Genomic DNA, 20,999 nt, shown 5'->3' with positions numbered 1-20,999 from the left:
GTTATATTCCTTCTGTACTTAATTTGTTCAGCATTCTTATCATGGAGAGACAGTGAATTTTATCAAAAGAATTTTCAGTGTCTACCAAAATGAATATATATTTTAAATTCTTCATTCTTCATTCTATTGATTAGTTGCATTATATTTATTTGTGCCTTGAACTATCATTTCATCCAAAAACATAGAATGAATCCTACTTAATAGTGATTAGTGTGGTTGTGTGTGTGTGTGTGTGCCAGTACAAGGGGTTGAACTTAGGGCCTTGTGCTCTGGCTTAACTTTTGTGCACAAGGCTGGTGCTTTGCCACTTGAGCCACACTTGTAGTTCTAGCTTTTTTTTTTTTTTGCTGTTTAATTGAAAATGAGAGTCTCCAGATTTGCCTGCCTGGGAAGGCTACACACTGTGATCCTCAGATTTCAGTCTCCGGAGTAGCCAGGTATGAGCCACTAGAGTCTGTTTCTAATATTCTGTTGTAATCAATTTGCTAGTATTATTGAAGGTTTTTATATCTATGTTTATCAAGATAATAGGCCTGTCCTTCCTTCCTTCCTTCCTTCCTTCCTTCCTTCCTTCCTTCCTTCCTTCCTTCCTTCCTTCCTTCCTTCCTCCCTCCCTCCCTCCCTCCCTCCCTCCCTCCCTCCCTCCCTCCCTCCCTTCCTTCCTTCTTTGTCCTTGGCTAGTTTTGTTATCAGGATGTTAGCCTCCATAAGATATGGTTGGAAGAATTCTATACTCTTTCATGTTTTGGAACAACTTAGGAATAAGTGATGTAAATTTTTGTTAAATGTTGGGTAGAACTCAACAGTGAACTCATTTGGTCCTGTGCATTTTCTTCTTCTTCTTCTTCTTCTTCTTCTTCTTCTTCTTCTTCTTCTTCTTCTTCTTCTTCTTCTTCTTCTTCTTCTTCTTCTTCTTCTTCTTCTTCTTCTTCTTCCTCTTCCTCTTCCTCTTCCTCTTCTCTTCTTCTTCTTCTTCTTCTTCTTCTTCTTCTTCTTCTTCTTCTTCTTCTTCTTCTTCTTCTTCTTCTTCTTCCTTCTCTTCTTCTTCCTCCTCCTCCTCCTCCTCCTTCTCCTCCTCCTTCTTCTCTTCCTTCTTCTTCTTCTTCTCCTCCTCCTCCTCCTTCTCCTCCTTCTCCTTTTTCTCCTCCTCCTTCTTCTTCTCCTCCTCCTCCCCCCTTCTCCCCCTCCTCCTCTTCCTCTCTTTCCTCCTACTGTTCCTCCTCCTCCTCCTGTTGCCCCTCCTCCTCTTGTTCCTCTTCCCCTTCTCCCCTCTCCTCTTTATCCTTCTTCTCTCATTTTCTTCTTTATTTGGCTAGAAGACTTTTATTGCTAGTTTAATGTGATTAACTTGTCTGTTTGGGCTTTATTTCTTCAAGATTAGTAAGTTCTTTATGTCCAAGAAGTTCTTAATTTCTTTTAGGTTATCAAATTTGTTTGTGTATAGTTGCTCTAATTTAGTAATTTATAGTTGGATTTGTTTTTAATAAGAGTTCTAATATGTGCAGGTTAAAATCATACTTACAGATTTTTAGAAACTAGAGTATTTTGAAATAATCACAGATATTAAAGCATAGATTTTAATTTTCCTTTCATGATCAAAGACTTTCCTTGATTTCAAAAATAAAGAGCAGAATTACTGCTTGTAAAAACATAAGCTGTACTTAAATGGAGGTAGATTTCTAATCATACTTTTTCTTTGATTTCACTATTCTGCAATTGGATTATTCTTCCCTAATGTGTAAACTACTTTGCTCTCAATAAATGGTTCGTGTGTGCAGAGATTGAGGCAAACAGTCAGGCTGTGCATCCTGTTGTGAAATGTGTATTGCTGTTAATTATGCGTTCTCTGCTGCAGCTCAAAAAGAAGCTCTAAAGTGAGGTGTTTGTATTTGTAGGACCTAGTAACTATTGTTGTCCTCACATTTATTGAGTTTAAAGGCTCACAGTGACATAAGTCAAGAGCATATGTGGGAGGCTCGTTTTCTCTACCTATAGTAACTTATAATAATTTTTCTTTATACTACAGCTAAGTAAAGAGAGCCACTTACTACCTTGAAATCAACTTGTACACCAAGATAATTGTACACCAAGAGACTTCAGGAGAGAAAAGAGAAGATGTATATTGTCAAAGGTAAAGGAAAAGCAAAAAAAAAAAAAAAGAGAAAAGAAAAGAAAAAAAAACTAGAGGGAATCAGCTGGTGAAAAGAGAGGAAGAGTCCATCTTCTCTTTCCTAACCCAAAGGACTGTTTCTTCATGGTAAATTCTGAAGAGAATTTAGAGTGGGTGGAACTACACATCTCAAGCACTGCCAGGGGAGGGGCATGTGATTATTTTGCTCTTTTGTTCTGGCTAGAGATTTGGGGACATTTTAATTTTAACAGTGTGCCTGGTGACAGTGATTCAGTAAGTAGAAATTCTGTTGCTTCTAATTATAAAAGGTAATCAAATCCTTGTAGATTATTATCAAATTATTTCTTCATTACTCACAATATTAGTCTTGACCACAATTACAGTAAGTTGATTTACTTAGATTAGATCTTCAGGAAGCTTTAGGAATTTTCCAGGTTAATTCATTGAGATTTATGATGGCTTCCATGACTTTCTATGGATATGCCACCCCTATTTAAATTTTATAAAATTTAAAATTGATCTGACATATTTGATTTCACTTCCTTTAAAAAAATAATGAAGGCTTTGCCTCGTGTTTTCTTGATAGAAGCTTTCCAGACTCTGAAAGTTGGTTGTGGCTAATGTGGGTTCATCAGTGGCTTGAGGAAAGAGGGGTCCCCACATGTGGGAGGGGGTGGGGCTGTTCACTGGATATGGGCTCCCAAATTGCCCATGGAAGGGGACCACTCAGAATATCTGGGCTACAGTGCACATAAGAAATCAAATTATATTGCTTCCTGGAAATTTTGGGGTTGTGTATGGTAATAGTTCATCCTAATATGTAACTAAAAATAAATAAAATTAGTCTTTCATAATCTATAGTAAGACTTACAGGCTATAAAAATTAAAGAAAAACAGCATTTTGTTGTTGTTGGACTTGAGGTTTTGTTCAACACTCTTACCACTTGAGCCACAGCACCACTTCTGGCTTTTTATGTTATTTAATTGGAGTCTCAGACTTTCCTGCCCATGCTGGCTTTGAACTGTCATCCTCAGATCTCAGCCTCCTGAGAAGCTAGGATTACAGGCATGAGCCACCAGCGCCCAACTAAGAAAAACAACATTATACGAGATGAAATAGGGCTGGGTATATGGCCTAGTGGCAAGAGTACTTGCCTTGTATACATGAAGCCCTGGGTTCAATTCCTCAGCACCACATATATAGAAAAGGCCAGAAAGAGGCCCTGAGGCTCAAGTGGCATAGTGCTAGCTTTGAGCAAAAAGAAGCCAGGGACAGTGCTCAGGTCTTGAGTCCAAGCGCCAGGACTGGCAAAAAAAAAAAAAAAAAAAAAGATGAAATAATCTTTCACTTAGCATTGTAACAGATACTTCTAGATATATTGTGTCCTTTATTTCCCATAGAATCCATGTAGATGGGTAACACTGGTGATTGACTACTATGGTTGTATTGTTCTCAGATTTACCATGCTTAGAAGATGTGAGTGAGCAAGATAAGATTGAGATCTTCCATCTTTAGGGGCAAATACAACTCTTCATCGTTATCGGAACGATGCAATTTTGAAAGATGACCATAACAGTGCAAAATAATAATTTGTAAACAATATTTTCAAATTTAATCCCTATAAGTATATACTGGCTTAATTTAGAAGAATTTTTTTAGTAGTACTGGGATTTGAATTCAGGACCTCATGCTTGTTTGGCTTACTTTCTTGGCTGGTATTCCTACGTACATCACACCTCCAACCTGGCTTTTTTTCTGGTAATTTGGGAGCTAGAATTTGGTAAACTTTTCTGCCCAGGATGGCTTCGACCCAAGATCCTCTGAATCTCAGTTTACTAAGTAGTTAGGATTACAGACACGAACTACCAGCACCTGACATGATTTTAGTTCCTTGAAATTTAGAGTTAAACTGCAAAGCAGGCTTAAAAGGATCTGACTTTGAGACTTTTGTATGATAATTTTGTGATAACTTTAATTTCATAAGAGTATGGTAATAGTTTTTTGCCTCTGGCACAACGGACAACATGTTAATACTTAGACGTTCATCTAGCATTGCACAAGTTCTTTCATGAAACAGCATTTACTATATGTTCTGTGTTTTTCTAGTATAAGTGAATGTTTTGATCTTTCTTGGTGTATCAATCAGGTCAGTGATGTGATGGCTATAAATATCTTCACAAGGTTTAAATAAGATATTTAATTTTTATTTGCATTGTCAGTAAAGGCTCAAGATTATATGACCAGGCTATCTATATCAAAGTAAACAGATATTGGTTTTGATTTTTTTTTTGAGAGTCTCACACACAAACAGAATATTCTTATTTACCGCTTACTCCATTTAGAGTTAGAGTTAAGAGTTTTGGTTATATGTGAGGCTTCCATTAATAGAATAACTTCAGAATTTAATAACTTAAAATTTGTCTGCATTAATTTTTAATCATTTATATTTCATAATAAGTGTGTGTGTATGTGTGTGTGTGTGTGCACGCGCGTGGAAGTACTGGGGCTTGGATTCAGGGCTTTGTGCCCTCCTTTAGTATTTTTTTCTTAAGGCTGCCACTCTACTACTTGTGACACGTCCTCACTTCCATGTTTTTGCTGATTAGTCGGGGGTCGATTTTTTTTTAGATTTGTTTTCTTTGAGCTGGCTTCAGGCTGTGAGCCTCACTCTCAGTCTTTTGGTTAGCTAAGATTACAGGTGAGAGTCACTGGCTTAGACTGTTTTTTTGACTATTTCTCCAGTGGTGATTTTAGGTTGGGATACAGCTTGCCAGAGCATATAGCTAATTGATGACAAATTTGGGACAAGGGTTTGGTGATTTGGTTCACAAATCTCTACTGTCTTTTCTGCAAAGTCTTTCTCTTATCTTCCTTGGCTACAAAATGAGATGTGTTTGAGTGCAACTGATAAATTATTCTCTTAATTTGTTAAAAATAACATTGGATTGCAGGCATTTTCTTGTTTTACAGAGGAGGAGATATCAATCTTTATCCTATATTGTTTATTCTACAACATGGTATATTTCACTTAGCTGTTTCTTGACAGACTGGGCCTCAAATCAGTTCTAGTCCAGCCAGAACCTCATACTAGGAGCCGTTAGGCTATGCCCATCACACGTGACATCTACTGCTTTGCCCAGCTCCCGCAGATGGGGATGTCAGCACTCGGAGTGGGATGAAGATGATGGAGGCTCCAGCCCGAGACCATTCATCATAGAGCTACATATGTGTGGAGTAGAGACCAAAGAAAGATGATGATCTATCTGGAATCTAATAAAAGAGGCCACTATATCATGGTAGTATCATGCAAAGGCTGTCTTTGATGTCCCTGCACCTTGTCTAATTTCATTTTTCTCTTGGGTTTCAGGTTGGACTGGCAGCTGCACACTTTCTGTCCTTTCTTTTGTCTCTCATTTGCATGCACAGAATCTCCTGCAGTTGGTGGCTCTTGCTTTCTATTGAAGATTTCAGGAGGATGCTTGATGCATGGGTTTTCTGGCCCGTTTCTGACTTTTCCTTCTGACACTCTACTCATCCACATATCACAGCGGGAGGGTAATCTCTGACAAACTCCGTGGATTTTTCAAAATATGTGTGTGTATTTCACACACAGACATGAGAATTTGTATGTGTATACATGCTGAATATGTGTATATGTATATTTCTATGTGCTATATAACAATAAGAACGAACCCCAATTCGAAGGATAATAAATGAACACTCCAGGTGAAGGGTATCCAGGCTCTGGTCTTGTCCTTGATTGGACTCCAGGGAATGAAAAATGAATGAAATGAAAACTTGCCCGTTAATTATGGTGTTTCCCTTCTCCTTGGGGCTCTGAACAATTTTCCCAAGGTTTTCTAGAGCTATTTTTTCTCATAAATTATTGACTCCTTAGTTTAGGCTGAGTTTCAGAGAAAAGCCCTTTTACTATCTTGAATAAAAATAGATTAGCTTAATAGTTACTTTAGGATCCTGAAAAAAAAGAAATAGTAACATATATTAACAGTTTTGACATCCAAAAGGCCAATGTCTCATAATTTGGGAGAAGTGATCTTGGGATAGGTAAAATAGGCAGTTTTCAAAATTAGTGGGGAAAATATATCATATGAACTTAAATAAAAGGAGTTTACTTTTAATTGGTGTGCAATCGTGCCTGAAGGATGGCTGAATATAAACAAAAAGCATTAAAGGCTTTGCAAAAGATTTTCAGATCATCTACTACCTGGGCAGACACAGTTAAAGAAAAATCCCGTGATTTTATGGAATGTTATTCTACATCTCTAACTGCTAAAGAAAAGTGACCTCAATTTCTCTGCCAGCTTGTAAATCCATAACCCATAAAAATCTATGAGAAATATAAAAGATAGCCACAAAAGCCTATAAATCTGGTTTTGCATGTAACAGTTTTTGATATCCAGATGCAAATGAAAACACAAAAAGGAGTCATCATGCTCCCAGATTTAATCGGGGAAGGAAAAATCTTTATATAAATAAAATAACCTCATGGCAACCTAGCAGAGAAGCCACTGGAATCCTGGGAATCAAATTGCTAGGCTTAAATTTGTTCTGTAAAAGAGGTCCAAATTGCCTTACATCTCTAAAAGCAGTATCATTCTCAAATGAGGGAATGTGAACAGAAAGGGAGAGGTTACTTTGTAAAAAAAAAAAAATCACAAGAAACCCAAAAAGCCTTTAAGGAGACAAAAAGAGAAAAAAAAAAAAAAAGGAAAAGCATTTAAATGGCATGAGCTTAGTTGATCACCTACTGCTAATCTCTGCAAAGTTAAGCCAGTGCCATTGAAAAATGTGCTCTTCCGAAGATGAGTACAAAATAAACATTGTGCAGGAGTGGCCAAAGATTAATGCGCTTGTCTGGTGTGAGGCTGTGCTTTTCTAAAGAGCCTGGATAATCAACATGCCCTTAGTGGGCTGGTGCACAACTGAGGGAGGCTGCCCCGTGCAGGGTGCGTTCTAAAGCACTGCGAGGAACCCTCCCTCCCTCCAATTCTTGTGTGCTTGGGATGCCTGACATTGCTTTAGAAGGAGACAGAGCCTTTTGTGCTGTCACTAGGGTTTGGGCTTCAGAGGCAAATACCTTAGGGTGATGGCACTCTTACTGAAATTCACACTGAAGAGAAGGAATGGATTCTTTCTGGTTGGGAAGAGGATTTTGGTTCTTGGCGTGTCCAATGGGGCTGAGGAGCCGGGAGAGATGGGCCACGGGAGGGTAAGAAGCAACCTCACTTATTGGATATTTAGGCTAAATCCCAGGGGTGTAATAGTAGTGAAATTATAAATGTGAACTTGTATATATGTCCACACACACACACACACACACACACACACACACACACACACACTCCTATCCCTCTTTCCATCCCCCCTTTTCCCCTTCCTCCCTTCCTAGTTCCCAGTACACTCACAAAACATGGTAGCAAACGACACAAAACTACACAAACAGCAAATGCTGTCACGGTCACTTCCTCCTTCACTGAAACACTCAACCTTGGATCAAATGCATGCCTCAATTACATCTTTCATTTAAAAGTGAATTTTCCTCCGGCATACTACCTCAAATAGCATCAAAGCAAAATGAAACACAGGCAGCATTTAACAACGTTGGTAACCATGGGAACATGTCATTAAAGAATATATAAACAGGGATGAATAATTAGATGAGAAATTCATTTCTACATTTATCTTTTTCCAGGAGCTGGGTAAGGAAGCTCATTTCTGTTTCTCAGCTCCATTTGGACACTTCCTGTTGAGCCTGGTCTCCTACCAGAAAATGATGAGACTTTATAAAATGGGAGTTTTAATATTGCCTGTCTGGAGAAACACACAGATCTCTTTGCATGCCAGTCACTTCCATTTCAATGCCCAATGTTGTTTAGACTTAAAGCTGAATGCAGGAAAGGATATTTAGCATAGCAGGTAAGGGGTGGACAGGAAAACCTGAGATACGGTGAGAAGGGGCCATCAATGATAGACTTCAGCAGTAAGGAGAGTAAAGTGCTTAATTTACTGGAGGCATCCATGTGGTAGAAGTATAGAGGGAGTATGTGGGTTATGGATTACAGGGGATGCATTGTCAGGTAGTACATTGACGTAGGCCAACTTCCTTATCATTGGAAATGCAAACATCAAAGCTTAGAGTCCTGGTAGACTGAATTGCTGGCCTTAGTTTTTCCCCTTCCTGCAACAATGCCACATCTGCATCCTTGCCTAACGTAACTTCGAGGTGGGTAGAGGAATGTTGCTGTTGGGTTTGACCAAAGGGGAAACACTAGACCAATGAGAAGCTTCAAATGTGCGTGTGCAGTTAGGCTTTGCTCTTGGAATCTGCATTTTTGTCATAGGAAGGACATACAGTGGATAACTATTATCCAGAGAAGGAGGAAAGATGTGGAATACATTCAAAACTCTTTGAAATTTGAATGTAAGCCGAGTGGAGGCTAGCTTCGTTAGCTACATCTGGGTCAATCTGCTTAGTGTTGTCAGCCACTGAACTTTACCATGGGTTGCTAGATATCATTATTGTAGTAGTAGCTAGTTTATGCAGAAGTGAAGTAGCTTATCTAAAACTGAGTTCCAGCACTGGCAATAGAAATGACTACTTCCCGAATTTCTGGTCCAGCTCCTACTGAACACCCTCAAATGCCTCTTTCCTTTTGCTTTCTTTTCTGAATGAATTAAACACAGATTTCCACTGTTCAGACTATATTCGTGTATCTCAGCACAGACTGTAGGCTTCCCTTATCAGAGCTTACCTTTCTCTTCCAGCCCCTCATCTGCCTTAAAAAAATTGGGTTTAAATAGTTATGCAAAAGTTCTACTTCAACCGGTCATCAAAAAAATCATATACCATGATCACACTGGATTCATCCCAGGGATGCAAAGTTGGTTCAATATACGCAAGTCAATTAATGTAATCCACCACATTAACCGGAGCAAGGTAAAGAACCACATGGTTATATCTCTGGATGCGGAAAAGGCATTCGATAAAATCCAGCACCCATTTATGCTAAAAGCCCTGGAAAAACTGGGATTCCAGGGAACACTCCTGAATATAATAAAGGCAGTTTACGACAAACCAACAGCAAGCATAATTCTAAATGGTGAAAAACTAAAGCCATTCCCTTTAAAATCAGGAGCAAGACAGGGATGTCCGCTCTCTCCCCTTCTCTTCAACATAGTACTAGAATTCCTAGCCAGAGCAATTAGGCAAGAAGAAAATATAAAGGGTATCCAAATAGGAAAAGATGAAGTTAAACTTCCTCTCTTCACAGATGACATGATCCTATACCTAAAGAACCCCATAGACTCTACTCCCAAGTTACTAAAGCTGATCCAAAACTTTGGCAAAGTTGCAGGATATAAAATAAACCCTCAAAAATCAATGGCCTTTCTATATGCTAATGACCTGAACAGCGAGGCTGAAATCAGGAAAGCAACTCCTTTTGCAATAGCCTCAAAAAACATAAAACACCTAGGAATAACCTTAACCAAAGAAGTGAAAGATCTCTATGATGAGAACTTTAAAAACATGAAAAACAAAATTAAGGCAGAACTAAGGAAATGGAAAAACCTCCCATGCTCCTGGATTAGGAGGATTAATATAATCAAAATGGCAATATTGCCAAAGGCTAACTACAAATTCAATGCAATACCCACTAATATCCCAACACCATTTTTTAATGAAATAGAGGAAGCAATCCATATTCATATGGAACAATAAAACACCCAGAATAACAAAAACAATCCTAAGCAGAAAGAACAGTGCTGGAGGAATTGCAATACCAAACTTCAAGCTGCATTATAAAGCTATAGTAATAAAAACAGCTTGGTAATGGCACTGGAACAGGCCTGAAGACCAATGGAACAGAATTAAAGACCCAGAAATGAACCCACAGAACTATGCCTACTTAATCTTTGATAAAAGAGCTAAAAAATATAGGCTGGAAGAAAGTTAGCCTCTTTAACAAATGGTGCTGACAAAACTGGTTCAACACATGCAACAAACTAAAACGAGATCCTTATATATCACCTTGCACTAAAATCAATTCCAAATGGATCAAAGACCTCGAAATTAAAACAGATACCCTGAAAATACTAAAGGAAGGAGTAGGAGAAACACTTGGGCTCCTTGGCTCAGGACGGAACTTCCTTAACAAAAACCCAGAAAGGCTACAAATCAAAGAAAGGATGGACAAATGGGACTGCATCAAACTGCAGAGCTTCTGCATGGTAAAGGACATAGCTCGCAAGATAAACAGAAAGCCCATAGATTGGGAAAAGAAATGCAAATCAAAACAACATTGAGATTCCATCTCACCCCAGTAAGAATGTCCTATATCAAGAAAATTAACAATAACAATTGTTGGAGGGGATGTGGCCCAAAGGGAACCCTACTTCATTGTTGATGGGAATGTAAACTGGTTCAGCCACTCTGGAAAGCAGTATGGAGATTCTTCAGAAGGCTAAACATAGAACTCCCCTATGACCCAGCAGCCCCACTTTCAGGCATCTACCCAAAAGACCACAAACAAGAACACACTAAAGCCACCAGCACAACAATGTTCATTCCTGCACAATTTGTCATAGCTAGAATATGGAACCAACCCAGATGCCCCTCAGTAGACGAATGGATCAGGAAAATGTGGTATATACACACAATGAAATTTTATGCCTCTATCAGAAAGAATGACATTGCCCCATTCCTAAGGTAACGGAAGGACTTGGGAAAAATTATACTAAGTGAAGTGAGCCAGACCCAAAGAAACATGGACTCTATGGTCTCCCTCATAGGGAATAATTAGCACAGGTTTAGGCTAGTCAAAGCTGAGGATCACAAGAGCCCAATAGCTATATACCTTTAAGAACACATAAGATGATGCTAAGTGAAATGAACTTGATGTTATGGAAATGACTGTTATATCACTGTTGTAATTACTTTCAACATGCGATGTGAAACCATAGCATCTATTATTGATGATCCTCTTGTATCCCCTTCCTGTGGTTGTACCCGCACTATCACTGTATCTTATCTGAGTACATTGGAAACCGTGTATACTGGTATTAGAACTAGGAAACTGAAAGGGAATACCAAAATCGAGAGACACAGGGTAAAAAGACAAACGACTACAAAAGCAATACCTGCAAAACTGTCTGGTGTAAACCAACTCAACAACTCATGGGGGGAAAGAGAAAGGGGGTTAAGGAGGGGTAAATGAGGCAGGAGGTAACAAACAGTACAAGAAATGTGCCCAATGCCTAACGTATGAAAATATATCTTCTCTGTACATCATTCCCCTCTCTATTCATCTGCCCTCCTCTCCTTAGTCTCCACCCCATCAAACAAGACATGTTTCATCTCCTTGGTATTAATTTTTGTTAAACTGGCTATTAATTGTTCCAATCCATCCCTTCATATACCATGTTAATTTGATTGTAGATGTATGAATAAGGCCCTGTGTGTGTTTTCATATATGTTCATTTTTGTACCTAACTTCTAGATATGAGAGAAAACATGGGCCTTTTGTCTCCTTTGGCCTGACTTCCTTTATTTAACATCATTTCCCCCCCAGACACATCCATTTCCCGGTAATTGCTTGCCTATGGCATATTATTCTTCCTATCCTTCTCGCTTGTTTCTTTACAAGCCAATTTTCAGTTTTCCAAGGCACTAAGAAATCACAAATGAATGAATTTCCACAATGGTGTTCAGAGATCACTCATTACTGGATTAAGCACCTGCAAATGTATTTTGCATATGACTTTAGGCTAACTATAGAGACTCAGTGCCCAATATGGGAACTTAAGTATAATATAAGAATTAGAGCTTCACAAGTTACAATAATTTAAAAATTAGGTGGCCTAGGCTGCTTTCAGACAATTCCCATCAAAATATTTCATAAATTCTCTATCTGACAGGACCAAATAAATAAATAAGTGAACTATAAAGAGAGGCCATTAAGAGAAATGTTGATATGGTCTCTTTATTTTGTTCCTTTCTGTGGAAATTTTTTTTCAAATGGAAGTAAATCTTTGGAGAAAACACATTTTTCTCCTCTGGAAAATGTAGGTGTTTTGTTAAAGATAATGAGAAATGTTTCTGGTTCCTTGACCTTGTGTTGCCTGTAATTTCATGTTGAAGATTTTATTTTTACTCTGAGGTTTGAGATATAACTTGTCACCAAGCAAATGACTAATATGGGGATGACTTTGCAATATCAAGAAGAAAGATAAAGAATATGAGAAGAAAAACCCTCAGTGTTCATGATTAATTTAAACACCCAACATGTTCAACGTTAAGCTATCCTATATCACTCTGGGCAGTGCAGAGGAATCTGTGAACTTTCTACCACCTCGACAGCCATATTGGAAAAAAGGAATTGCAATGCTTTGTCATATGCAGAGCAGCCCTGTGAACACAGACAGTAATCCAAAGTAGCTTTACAACTGTGAGCTTAAAACGCAGGCACAAACACACAGAAAGATGCTTATTGAAATCATAATCACTGAATTACTGTTTTCCTCCATTTTATTATTTTTGACATACTTTAGGTTTTTTATGAGACTTAATCTTCCTGTTTAGGAATAACCATGTGAACTGCATAGTAGATAGCTTGCCAATCCTGTGTGTGTGTGTGTGTGTGTGTGTGTGTGTGTGCATAATAATTGTGCATATTTATATATTTATAAGGACAGTGTATAATTTGATCCAGGTATACAATGTGATATGTATGCAATGCATTATGATGAAATTGGAGTAACTAGTGTTGTTTTGTATAATCACTGAATTTCCTAATTATAAAACAATGATGCCCAAGTATTTCCATGTCAGATATTGTTGGGTTGAGTTTCATGGCTAGCCAGTACCTACCATAGTTTTTTGGTTTACCAAATAATTACTGAGATGCTTTCTGCAATATGCTTTGATGGTACTATGGGAGAAATTCAAATTAATAAGAAGTGCCATGCAATAATATAGGTACCTTAGAGCAAAGTAGTTCTTCTAAAGAAGAAAGTTATGCATCGACTTAAAGAGTCTGGACACACTAAATTGGAGAGGTTTTAAGCTTCTGTGACTGCCATGGGGCTTATGCATGTGTGAAGTGACAAGAACATCCTGAAGACTATTTTTTGCTCTGAGTGTTAGAAGCCCAAATGTCTCCTGCCAGGCCTTGAATCAAGGAGTAGAGGGGTGGATGCAATAGTGAGCATCACGTGAGCAGAAGGAATGGCGTGGGGGCCTTAGCCCATCCATCAACCGAGAAGCTCTGGACCCCAGGGGGAGGCCTAGGGGTCTGTAGCTTGTTGCACCACCCTCTCTGAGCATGGAGCTCGAGAAAATCTCTTGTTCTGCACTGAAGCCAGTTTTGTCCTTTGAGAGTTGACTAATCACACCAGAAAATCTTTTTTTGGTGAGCTGCGTTTGGAAACCATGTAAGCCATTGATGGTTGTGAGATGAGGACCATTTCAATGCCAAGTACAACTTGAATTGAACGGGAAGTCTTGGTATTCGCTGCACAGATGGAGGACACGCGAAGCTGGCACCGCCTCAGCCTCGGCTGCCTCACTCAAGAAAGGCTCCGCATGTCAGGCTCTCTACACGGGGCTGTGTTGGTGTCAACAGCTCTTCCAACAATCCCCAAAGAGCTCTTTCTCTGGCTGTGAACGCCTTCAGTTTGCTTCTTTGGAGCCAACTGCTCCAATCAGTGCCTTTTCAGGAGCTCTTTGTGCAGACACAAGAGCCCTCCAGACTTTCTTTCTTATTAGAGAAGTTGGCAAGTCAAAAGAGAGGTTTAGAAGTGATTTGGTTTGGTTAATTTTTTTTTCCATTTTTTTTAAGGGAAGAGAAAATCTCTTAGAACAATCAGATTTAGGAGAAGTTCATTGCAGGATTTGTTTCATGATGGCCAATGTTTGTACATATAGGTAAAGGAGATTGTTGTATTCAAGATGCTCATTATAATTACATGGATGCTGAAAAACATAAGCTCTTACTTTTATTTCTTTAACTTTTTTTGTCACAGAGCAACTTTCAATACAGTGGGTTAAATAACAACGTGAAGTTTTTCAACCATGCAGTGTGAAATTGACCTTTTTTTTTTTTTTTAAATACTGGTACTGGAGCTTGAACTCAGAGCCTTACATTATTGTTTGGCTTTTCTGCTCAAGGCTGGTTCACTGAAAATGAGTCTCATGAACTTTGCTACCTCTGATCTCAGCCTCCTGAGTTGCTATGACTACAAGTATGAGTAGCAGCTTCAGGTGAGATTGACAAATTTTGTGTTTCCAAGGTGAAAATGTCCAGGTGCCTGGAGAACCACTTACCTCTGATGAAGGGCACAGTGTCAATGTTAACATTGGAGCAAATGGCTGACACAGACAGTCTTGGTCATCTGGCCCCAATAAAGATGATGTCATTGACGCAAGGAAAGGCAAAGAGGTGACACGAATCCAAGCAGAAAATCTGAGTACTACTTGGCGGATGCTTCCCCCGTGAGATCCTGTGGGTGACCAGGAATTTGGACTGCCTCTCATCCTTCCTTCCTTCCTTCCTTCCTTCCTTCCTTCCTTCCTTCCTTCCTTCCTTCCTTCCTTCCTTCCTTCCTCCCTCCCTCCCTCCTCCCCCCCCTTCTCTCTCTCTCTTTCTCTTTCTTTCTTTTGCCAGTCCTGGGGCTTGAGCTCAGGGCCTGAGCACTGTCCTTGGCTTCTTTTTGCTCAAGGCTAGCCACTTGAGCCACAGCCCCACTTCTGGCCCTTTCTATATATTTGGTGCTGAGGAATCAAACCCAGGGCAAGCACTGTTGCTACGAGGCCATATTCCCAGCCTGGACTGCCTTTCTGATCAGAGATTTTGTGGATCCAAATTTTACCTCTGATTGCCATTAAAATGAAGCCCTGAAGTGATGTTAAAGATTTCTAGTTCTTAGACTAGAGAAACCACAATGGTTTTCATATTAGTGAGAAAGCCACAATTCTGTGGCTTTGCTGTTCTGACTACAAGGAGATCCGTTTGCAGTGTAACAGGTTAAAGAGGACATACACTCACGTGTGTGCCTGTGTCTGTTCATTTAATATTGTTCTAGGTGGGTGCTTAGCAATTGAATCAGATTCCCAGAGGGATCTGAGGTTGGAAATTGAAGGTCTAAAGGTTGCAGATTGATTTTTTTTTAATCCAGAAAAAAGAATAATTAAGACAAGGAACAAGCTGATGAGGCAGCCTGTCTATGTTTAGTGGTGTTTCTGCATTTGTGTTGTAGAAGCTCTGCAACAACATCAGTTGTCTTTTCTCCCTCCCCTTGGGTGAGTGGTGCAGAGCAGGGCTGGCTCTGTACTCACACTGCAGAAGATGAGCCATGTACAAGACAAACTCCACTGCTGACAACCTGGCTGGAAGTGAAGGCGTAAGACAGGAAAGTGGAAGAACAAGAAAGTTTGTTCGCTTGTTTCCATGATGCCTTCCATCTGAATCCTAGATAGAAGGCCCTGGGTGCTTAGGAAGTGGACTAGAGTTTGAAATTGGATGTAAAGTTGTTCCTGCAATGCCCCTACTTCAGGATCAATACAGTTGCTTCAAAGCTGCTAATTCTCAGCCTGCCTAGGCACTTTCCATTTTGCAAATAAGTTCAGGGTTGTGTTGAGGTTTCCAGGTGTTTTCCATGAGGACAGATGATCATGGAAGACAGGTTACAAGGTGTAGAGGCAGAGTGTGCCAGTATATCATGACTTATTTTCAACCCTATAGCTCTGCAGAGGTGATGCTATTATACAGTAATAAGTAAAAATATTTTTGTGTATATCCCAGTGTGAGTTGTCATAGAGTATAGAGCTTTATATCTATTTTTTTTTCTGGAATGGTGATGTGAAAAGCATTCATAGTACAATTAAAAGGTGTGCTTGAGGTCTCCATTTGTAAGTCAACAATGTATAGCATCAATACAGACCATGCTGATTCTGGTTTAAGACTTTAACCAACTGAAAAGGTAGGGATTTTATATGTTCAAAAGAGAAAAGTAACATATGCTTCTTGATATACAGGGGAGTTATAATAACAAACAATCAAACCTTTGTGAGTTGAAAATGAGTTTATTACGCCTAACTCACCATACTTTGCCACTTAGCCTAGCTTACCTTAGATGTACTCAGAACACTTACATTAGCATATTGTAGGGGAAAAATCATCCAGTACAAGTCTATTTTACAATAAAGTAGTGACTAGGTCATGTAACTTACTGAATGGTGGGCTGACAGTGAAAAACAATGGTTGTATGGGTGTACTTTTACACAACTATAAAGCCAATAAGTTGTTGATTGGACCATTTTAAATTGGGAACTGCCTGTATGTAGTAGCTTCTTAATTGCAAAAGACTTACAAACAGTGCCTGACTTTGACCTTCATAGGTGTCTAGAACACCTATGTACAAATGTGTGGGAAACATTCTTATACTGATCAGTGTAACTGCACAGTGGAATTGGGTAGAGGGCTGTCTTTAAAGAGAGCACAGCCTAGGCACTCCATGGCATGGTCCAAAATCCCCTTTCTGATTCAGGGAAGAACAAGAATCAGGAACAAGAAGTACACATTTGAGTGGAGACCAAGGAGGAGCTGGTTAGTGGCAGGAAGTAGATCAAGTAGATCAAGTATAGTGTGCTGGTGTTGGGTCTAGATAGAATGTTCTAGTATATTAAGCTTATCTTAAAGAATGCAACTTCTAATTACATTGCTTTTTTTTCCCCTTAAAATTTCTGATATCACTTTCGTGTGTCTAAATGTTTGGTTGTGCTTTAATATTAAAATAATATTAAAAGAGTATTGATATGAATCTAAAGTTTGGATGTGATTTAGTATTACAATATGCTTAAAAAAGATTTTCTCAAATGCTTTATGCTAGTTATCCCTTACTTTCTAGGTGAAGCTTCTGTAATTGGAGCTAGAGACTAATTTGCCTGCGGTTTTTTACTAGTTGGTGGTGGGACTTAAACTGAACCTGACCTAACTGCCAAACAGGAACTCTTTTCACTATTACAGTTTCTTCCAATTAAATAAGAAAAAGAACAAACCACAAAAAGGAATAGGCTTCTCTTCCCACTCATTAATACAGAATGGTAAAGAATTTGTTGTATACCTTTTTATATGAGTGTATTGGTAAGTGGAGATTAATTTTTTCTAGTTTAAAGTAAATAACAGAGGAATTAATGTTCTTTGAAAGCTGAAGGAAATGGAAAACATTTTTATTTATGCAAGTTTCAAGTTCTTAATTTGTTTTAGATAATGCCAATATTGAATGGAATTTTTCTGTAGTTTCAAGGTAGCACACAGCAGATACCATATCTGTGTCTGTTTAATGAATGAGAAACTTAAGCCAAATATTTGTTGAGACCCTCTGTAGACCGGGCGTGCTAAATATTGTTGAGACACAAGTCCTTTCTGCTTCTTCTAAGATGTCTCTGGAATCCTTTAATTAAGAACTTCTCTCTTTTTTTTGTTTTGTTTTGTGTATCTGCAGTTCATATTGTTCACTGACTTTACATACCTAAAATTCTTTACAACTGTTTGTTTACACACTAAAAAGTGACCACCACAGTTAGTATGCTATAGATTTCCTTGGAAGGGTCATAAAATGATTGGTAGAAGAATAGTTTCTTGCAGGTTAAAATGTTGTCTTTCTGAAGGTCAACATTAAAAATACTCACAAATCTCAAGGATGGTAGGATTAATTTAAATCTGTATTTTAAAAATAGTTGGTAAGTTGTGTACCAAGTATTTAGACAGGACCATATAAATTACTAAGAATTTTACAGGGTTAACCTAATACTAAATAGCTACTAAAGATAATTTATGATATATGGATAGAAACCTAGAAGCCAAGAAGCAATAATGTATATATAGGAAAAAATAAGAAAATACAGAACTCTGTCAGCTATTATTCTTACTTTCCTATTAATAATTTATTAGCTCTTTTTTTAGTTGGTTTAAAAGATTCTTATAAAATGAAAACCTTGTAGAAAAACAAGGAAACCCCACATGGTCGGGAGAGGAAAAGCTGTGGAGGAGAAAAGCTGACACACATAGTTGAATTTTCAAGTATTTGAAAAAATTTATTTGGAGATGAGTTTTCCCTTGGTCCGCATAACTCTTCCTAAAATCACCAAGTGGAAGTTCTCTGGGGATACAAATTTATTTTTAATGAAGAAAATAGGTGAGTAATTAGCAACTGGATATTAGTTTGTATGTATGTGTGTGGGGGGAGGTGAGCAAGGGAAGTCTTCCTTTTAAATATCAACAGAAGTTTACAGATTATGGGGCAAGGGAGGGCAAGAACAGATTTGTATACTGTGAAGGGGGCTGGGTTCATAAATTTAGATTCTGCTTATAAATCTAAGAAGTTACAGCTTTCTTCTTGGCATCCAATTGACCTTTGATATTATTTCTTGCTGCCATTTTGAATAATGAGAAAGATTTACCAAGTATTCCAAATAGTAACTTTACCCAACAAATACATCTGATTTTTCCCTTAGATTCCATTATGTGTTAAAATTACTTCTGTTGTTGTTTTCGGTTGTGGGGCTTGAACTCAGGACCTGGTATGTATTAAAATTACTTCTAACATTCGTTTTTTCCAGGCCACAGAATGAAAAGGACCTATGAAAATGACACGCCATTTATATTGCCTTTTGAGACAGGGTCATGCCATGATAGCTAGGCAACCCAGGCTAGCCTTGAACTCATTTTATAGCCCATGCTGGACTCAGGCTTATGATCCTTCTGCCTCTGCTCCCGGATGTTGGGATTTCAGTCATGCACCACCATATCTGACGTAAGTTCATATTTTAGAGGATCATGTTCTTAGAGCAGTATGCTTAGAAAAAGAGTGCCTGGGATGTCTAAAATTTATATTGGGTTATAAAACTGAAGTATGGGCCACAGGTTAACAACCTTGAGTTTTGCCCTTAAAATTAAGTTTCAGAAAAATCTACTTCATTATAAATACGTTATTACTACTTGGTGGTGGCCTTGTGATGGATGCGCCCACAGTTCCCTTTTATCAGGAGTCTTAAAAGCAAGAATCCTTCATTTTGGTTCTGAAAATGAGAGGGGCTTCTTTTCTCTAGGCGGGACATCAATTTTTTACCTGCCAATACAGCTTGATGAGCTTGCTTACATACCGCTCGCTTCCTCCACCCAGCCAGAACATGTAGTCAGCAACCATGGCACTCCTAGGGACAAGGACAGATTTCCTTTTTTAAAGATTGAATTTATAGGGCAGGGGAAAAGCAGATCACTCAGTAGCTACAAGTATGGACAAAGAAAGTTTTGTAATGTATAAATTTTAACTTGATGAAAATGAAGCAAAACATTAAAGCGTGTTTCAGAATTTAGAATGCATGTCCTTTTTGGTAGCTCAACAAATTATGGGAGAGAAGGAACAAGTCATTTGTCTTCTGGATGAGCTTCTTTCTTTCATTTTTGTACTAAGTAAGAATGTGTAAAGACGAGGAGGGAACACTGTGTTCTGGTGCATTTATGGAAAGTGTCACAGCATTTGTAGAATGATACAGATTTTATAGACTTTAGGACATCTTCAAACTTAACATTGCACAAAAAGCTAGCAGTATTCAATAAGTATTTAAGCAAATCTCAGGCTTTTACTTGGGATAAAGATTATCCACATCGGGTTAAATTAGCCTTCTTAAAACTGAAAAATAAAACCCAAAACCAAATCTCCACTTCAGCAAATAATCCTTTCCCCCCAAATCTTGGTGCCTAATTGAATTAGTTTTATTATCGAGTGTGTTCAATCACCACATTGGACTTATTAAGCAGAGGGGATATTAAAAACTATTGTGGAATGGATATTAATTCATTACTTAGTACCCTTTGGAGAAAACAGTTTACTTTTATGACTGTTTCTTTGCTAGGCTTCTCTATTTCTTTTCTCCAGAGATTCCAAATCCAATTAAATGTGACTAGAAGTAATTCCAAATTGTCACGTTAGCCAATTAAACATATAATAATCCTGTGTACCTAATCACTAGTACTGAAAGTTTATTTATTTAAGTAGAGCTATCACTGTGTACCCCTGTGTGTTTTTCTTATCTTTGCCTGCAGATACGTGTTGTTTCTTGTAAATTGAATTAGAAATGTTCCTTCCCTAAATATAGGTTGTTTGAAGCACAGACTCTATCAACTGACTAGAGCACTCTGTTGTTAAAAGAATTAAAATGTTTAGATTCTAGCTCAGGATGGGCAAAAATGAGGACTCTACAAATTAGCAGTGGAAATAAATAGCAACTTGGAGGAAAACTCGGTATTTTCTCCATGCAATGTAGTGTTGGATAGAAGCGACACACTAACATTCATATAAATGACAGTGAACAAAGACTCTCCAGAGAGTCCTTCCATACTTTCCCAAGGCGACAGAGATAACGCAGGCCAGGAGGCTTGGATGTTGTGTGAATATGTATGGAGTACAAATGAGATAGAGAATGCATAGACTTTACAAGGGCAAAAGTGTATTTCGAATGTTTACATTTTGATAGAAGCACTTGGAAAAATGTTCTTGTGACAACCTAAAAAAGAAAGTCTATTTCACTTGCAGGCTGTCTTATTATTTAAGAGAAATTCATTTGAAGAATTGGAAATTTAAAAGATCAATGGAAAATGTGAAAATCTGACCCCCAAGGAGAGCAATACTTTTTTTTTTTTTTTTTACAAGAAGTGAATAGACCTTTTAATAAGGTCATTTACTTGGGTTATCTCATTATTGCCATCATATAAATGTGGCTAAATAAACATTATGTAATAAAGATATCAGCTGTTAGCTAAAGTAGGGGTGGGCAAATACTGTTTA

At 38.2% G+C, this 20,999-nt stretch overlaps 1 protein-coding gene across 1 annotated transcript in view; it reads right to left on the bottom strand.

Moving 5' to 3' along the window:
- Window positions 1–20,999, bottom strand: part of Spata16 (spermatogenesis associated 16) — a 193,677-nt gene that overhangs the window by 56,135 nt on the left and 116,543 nt on the right. The window contains exon 4 of the mRNA XM_048347111.1: window positions 19,281–19,365. Within this exon, the coding sequence (XP_048203068.1) occupies window positions 19,281–19,365 (85 nt within the window). The remainder of the gene's footprint in view (window positions 1–19,280; window positions 19,366–20,999) is intronic.

The sequence above is a fragment of the Perognathus longimembris genome, chromosome 5, assembly GCF_023159225.1.
Source record: "Perognathus longimembris pacificus isolate PPM17 chromosome 5, ASM2315922v1, whole genome shotgun sequence".
NCBI classification, from domain to species: Eukaryota; Metazoa; Chordata; class Mammalia; order Rodentia; family Heteromyidae; genus Perognathus; species Perognathus longimembris.
The sequence above is the reverse complement of the archived record's forward strand: the minus strand, read 5'-3'. Positions and strand labels throughout refer to the sequence as shown.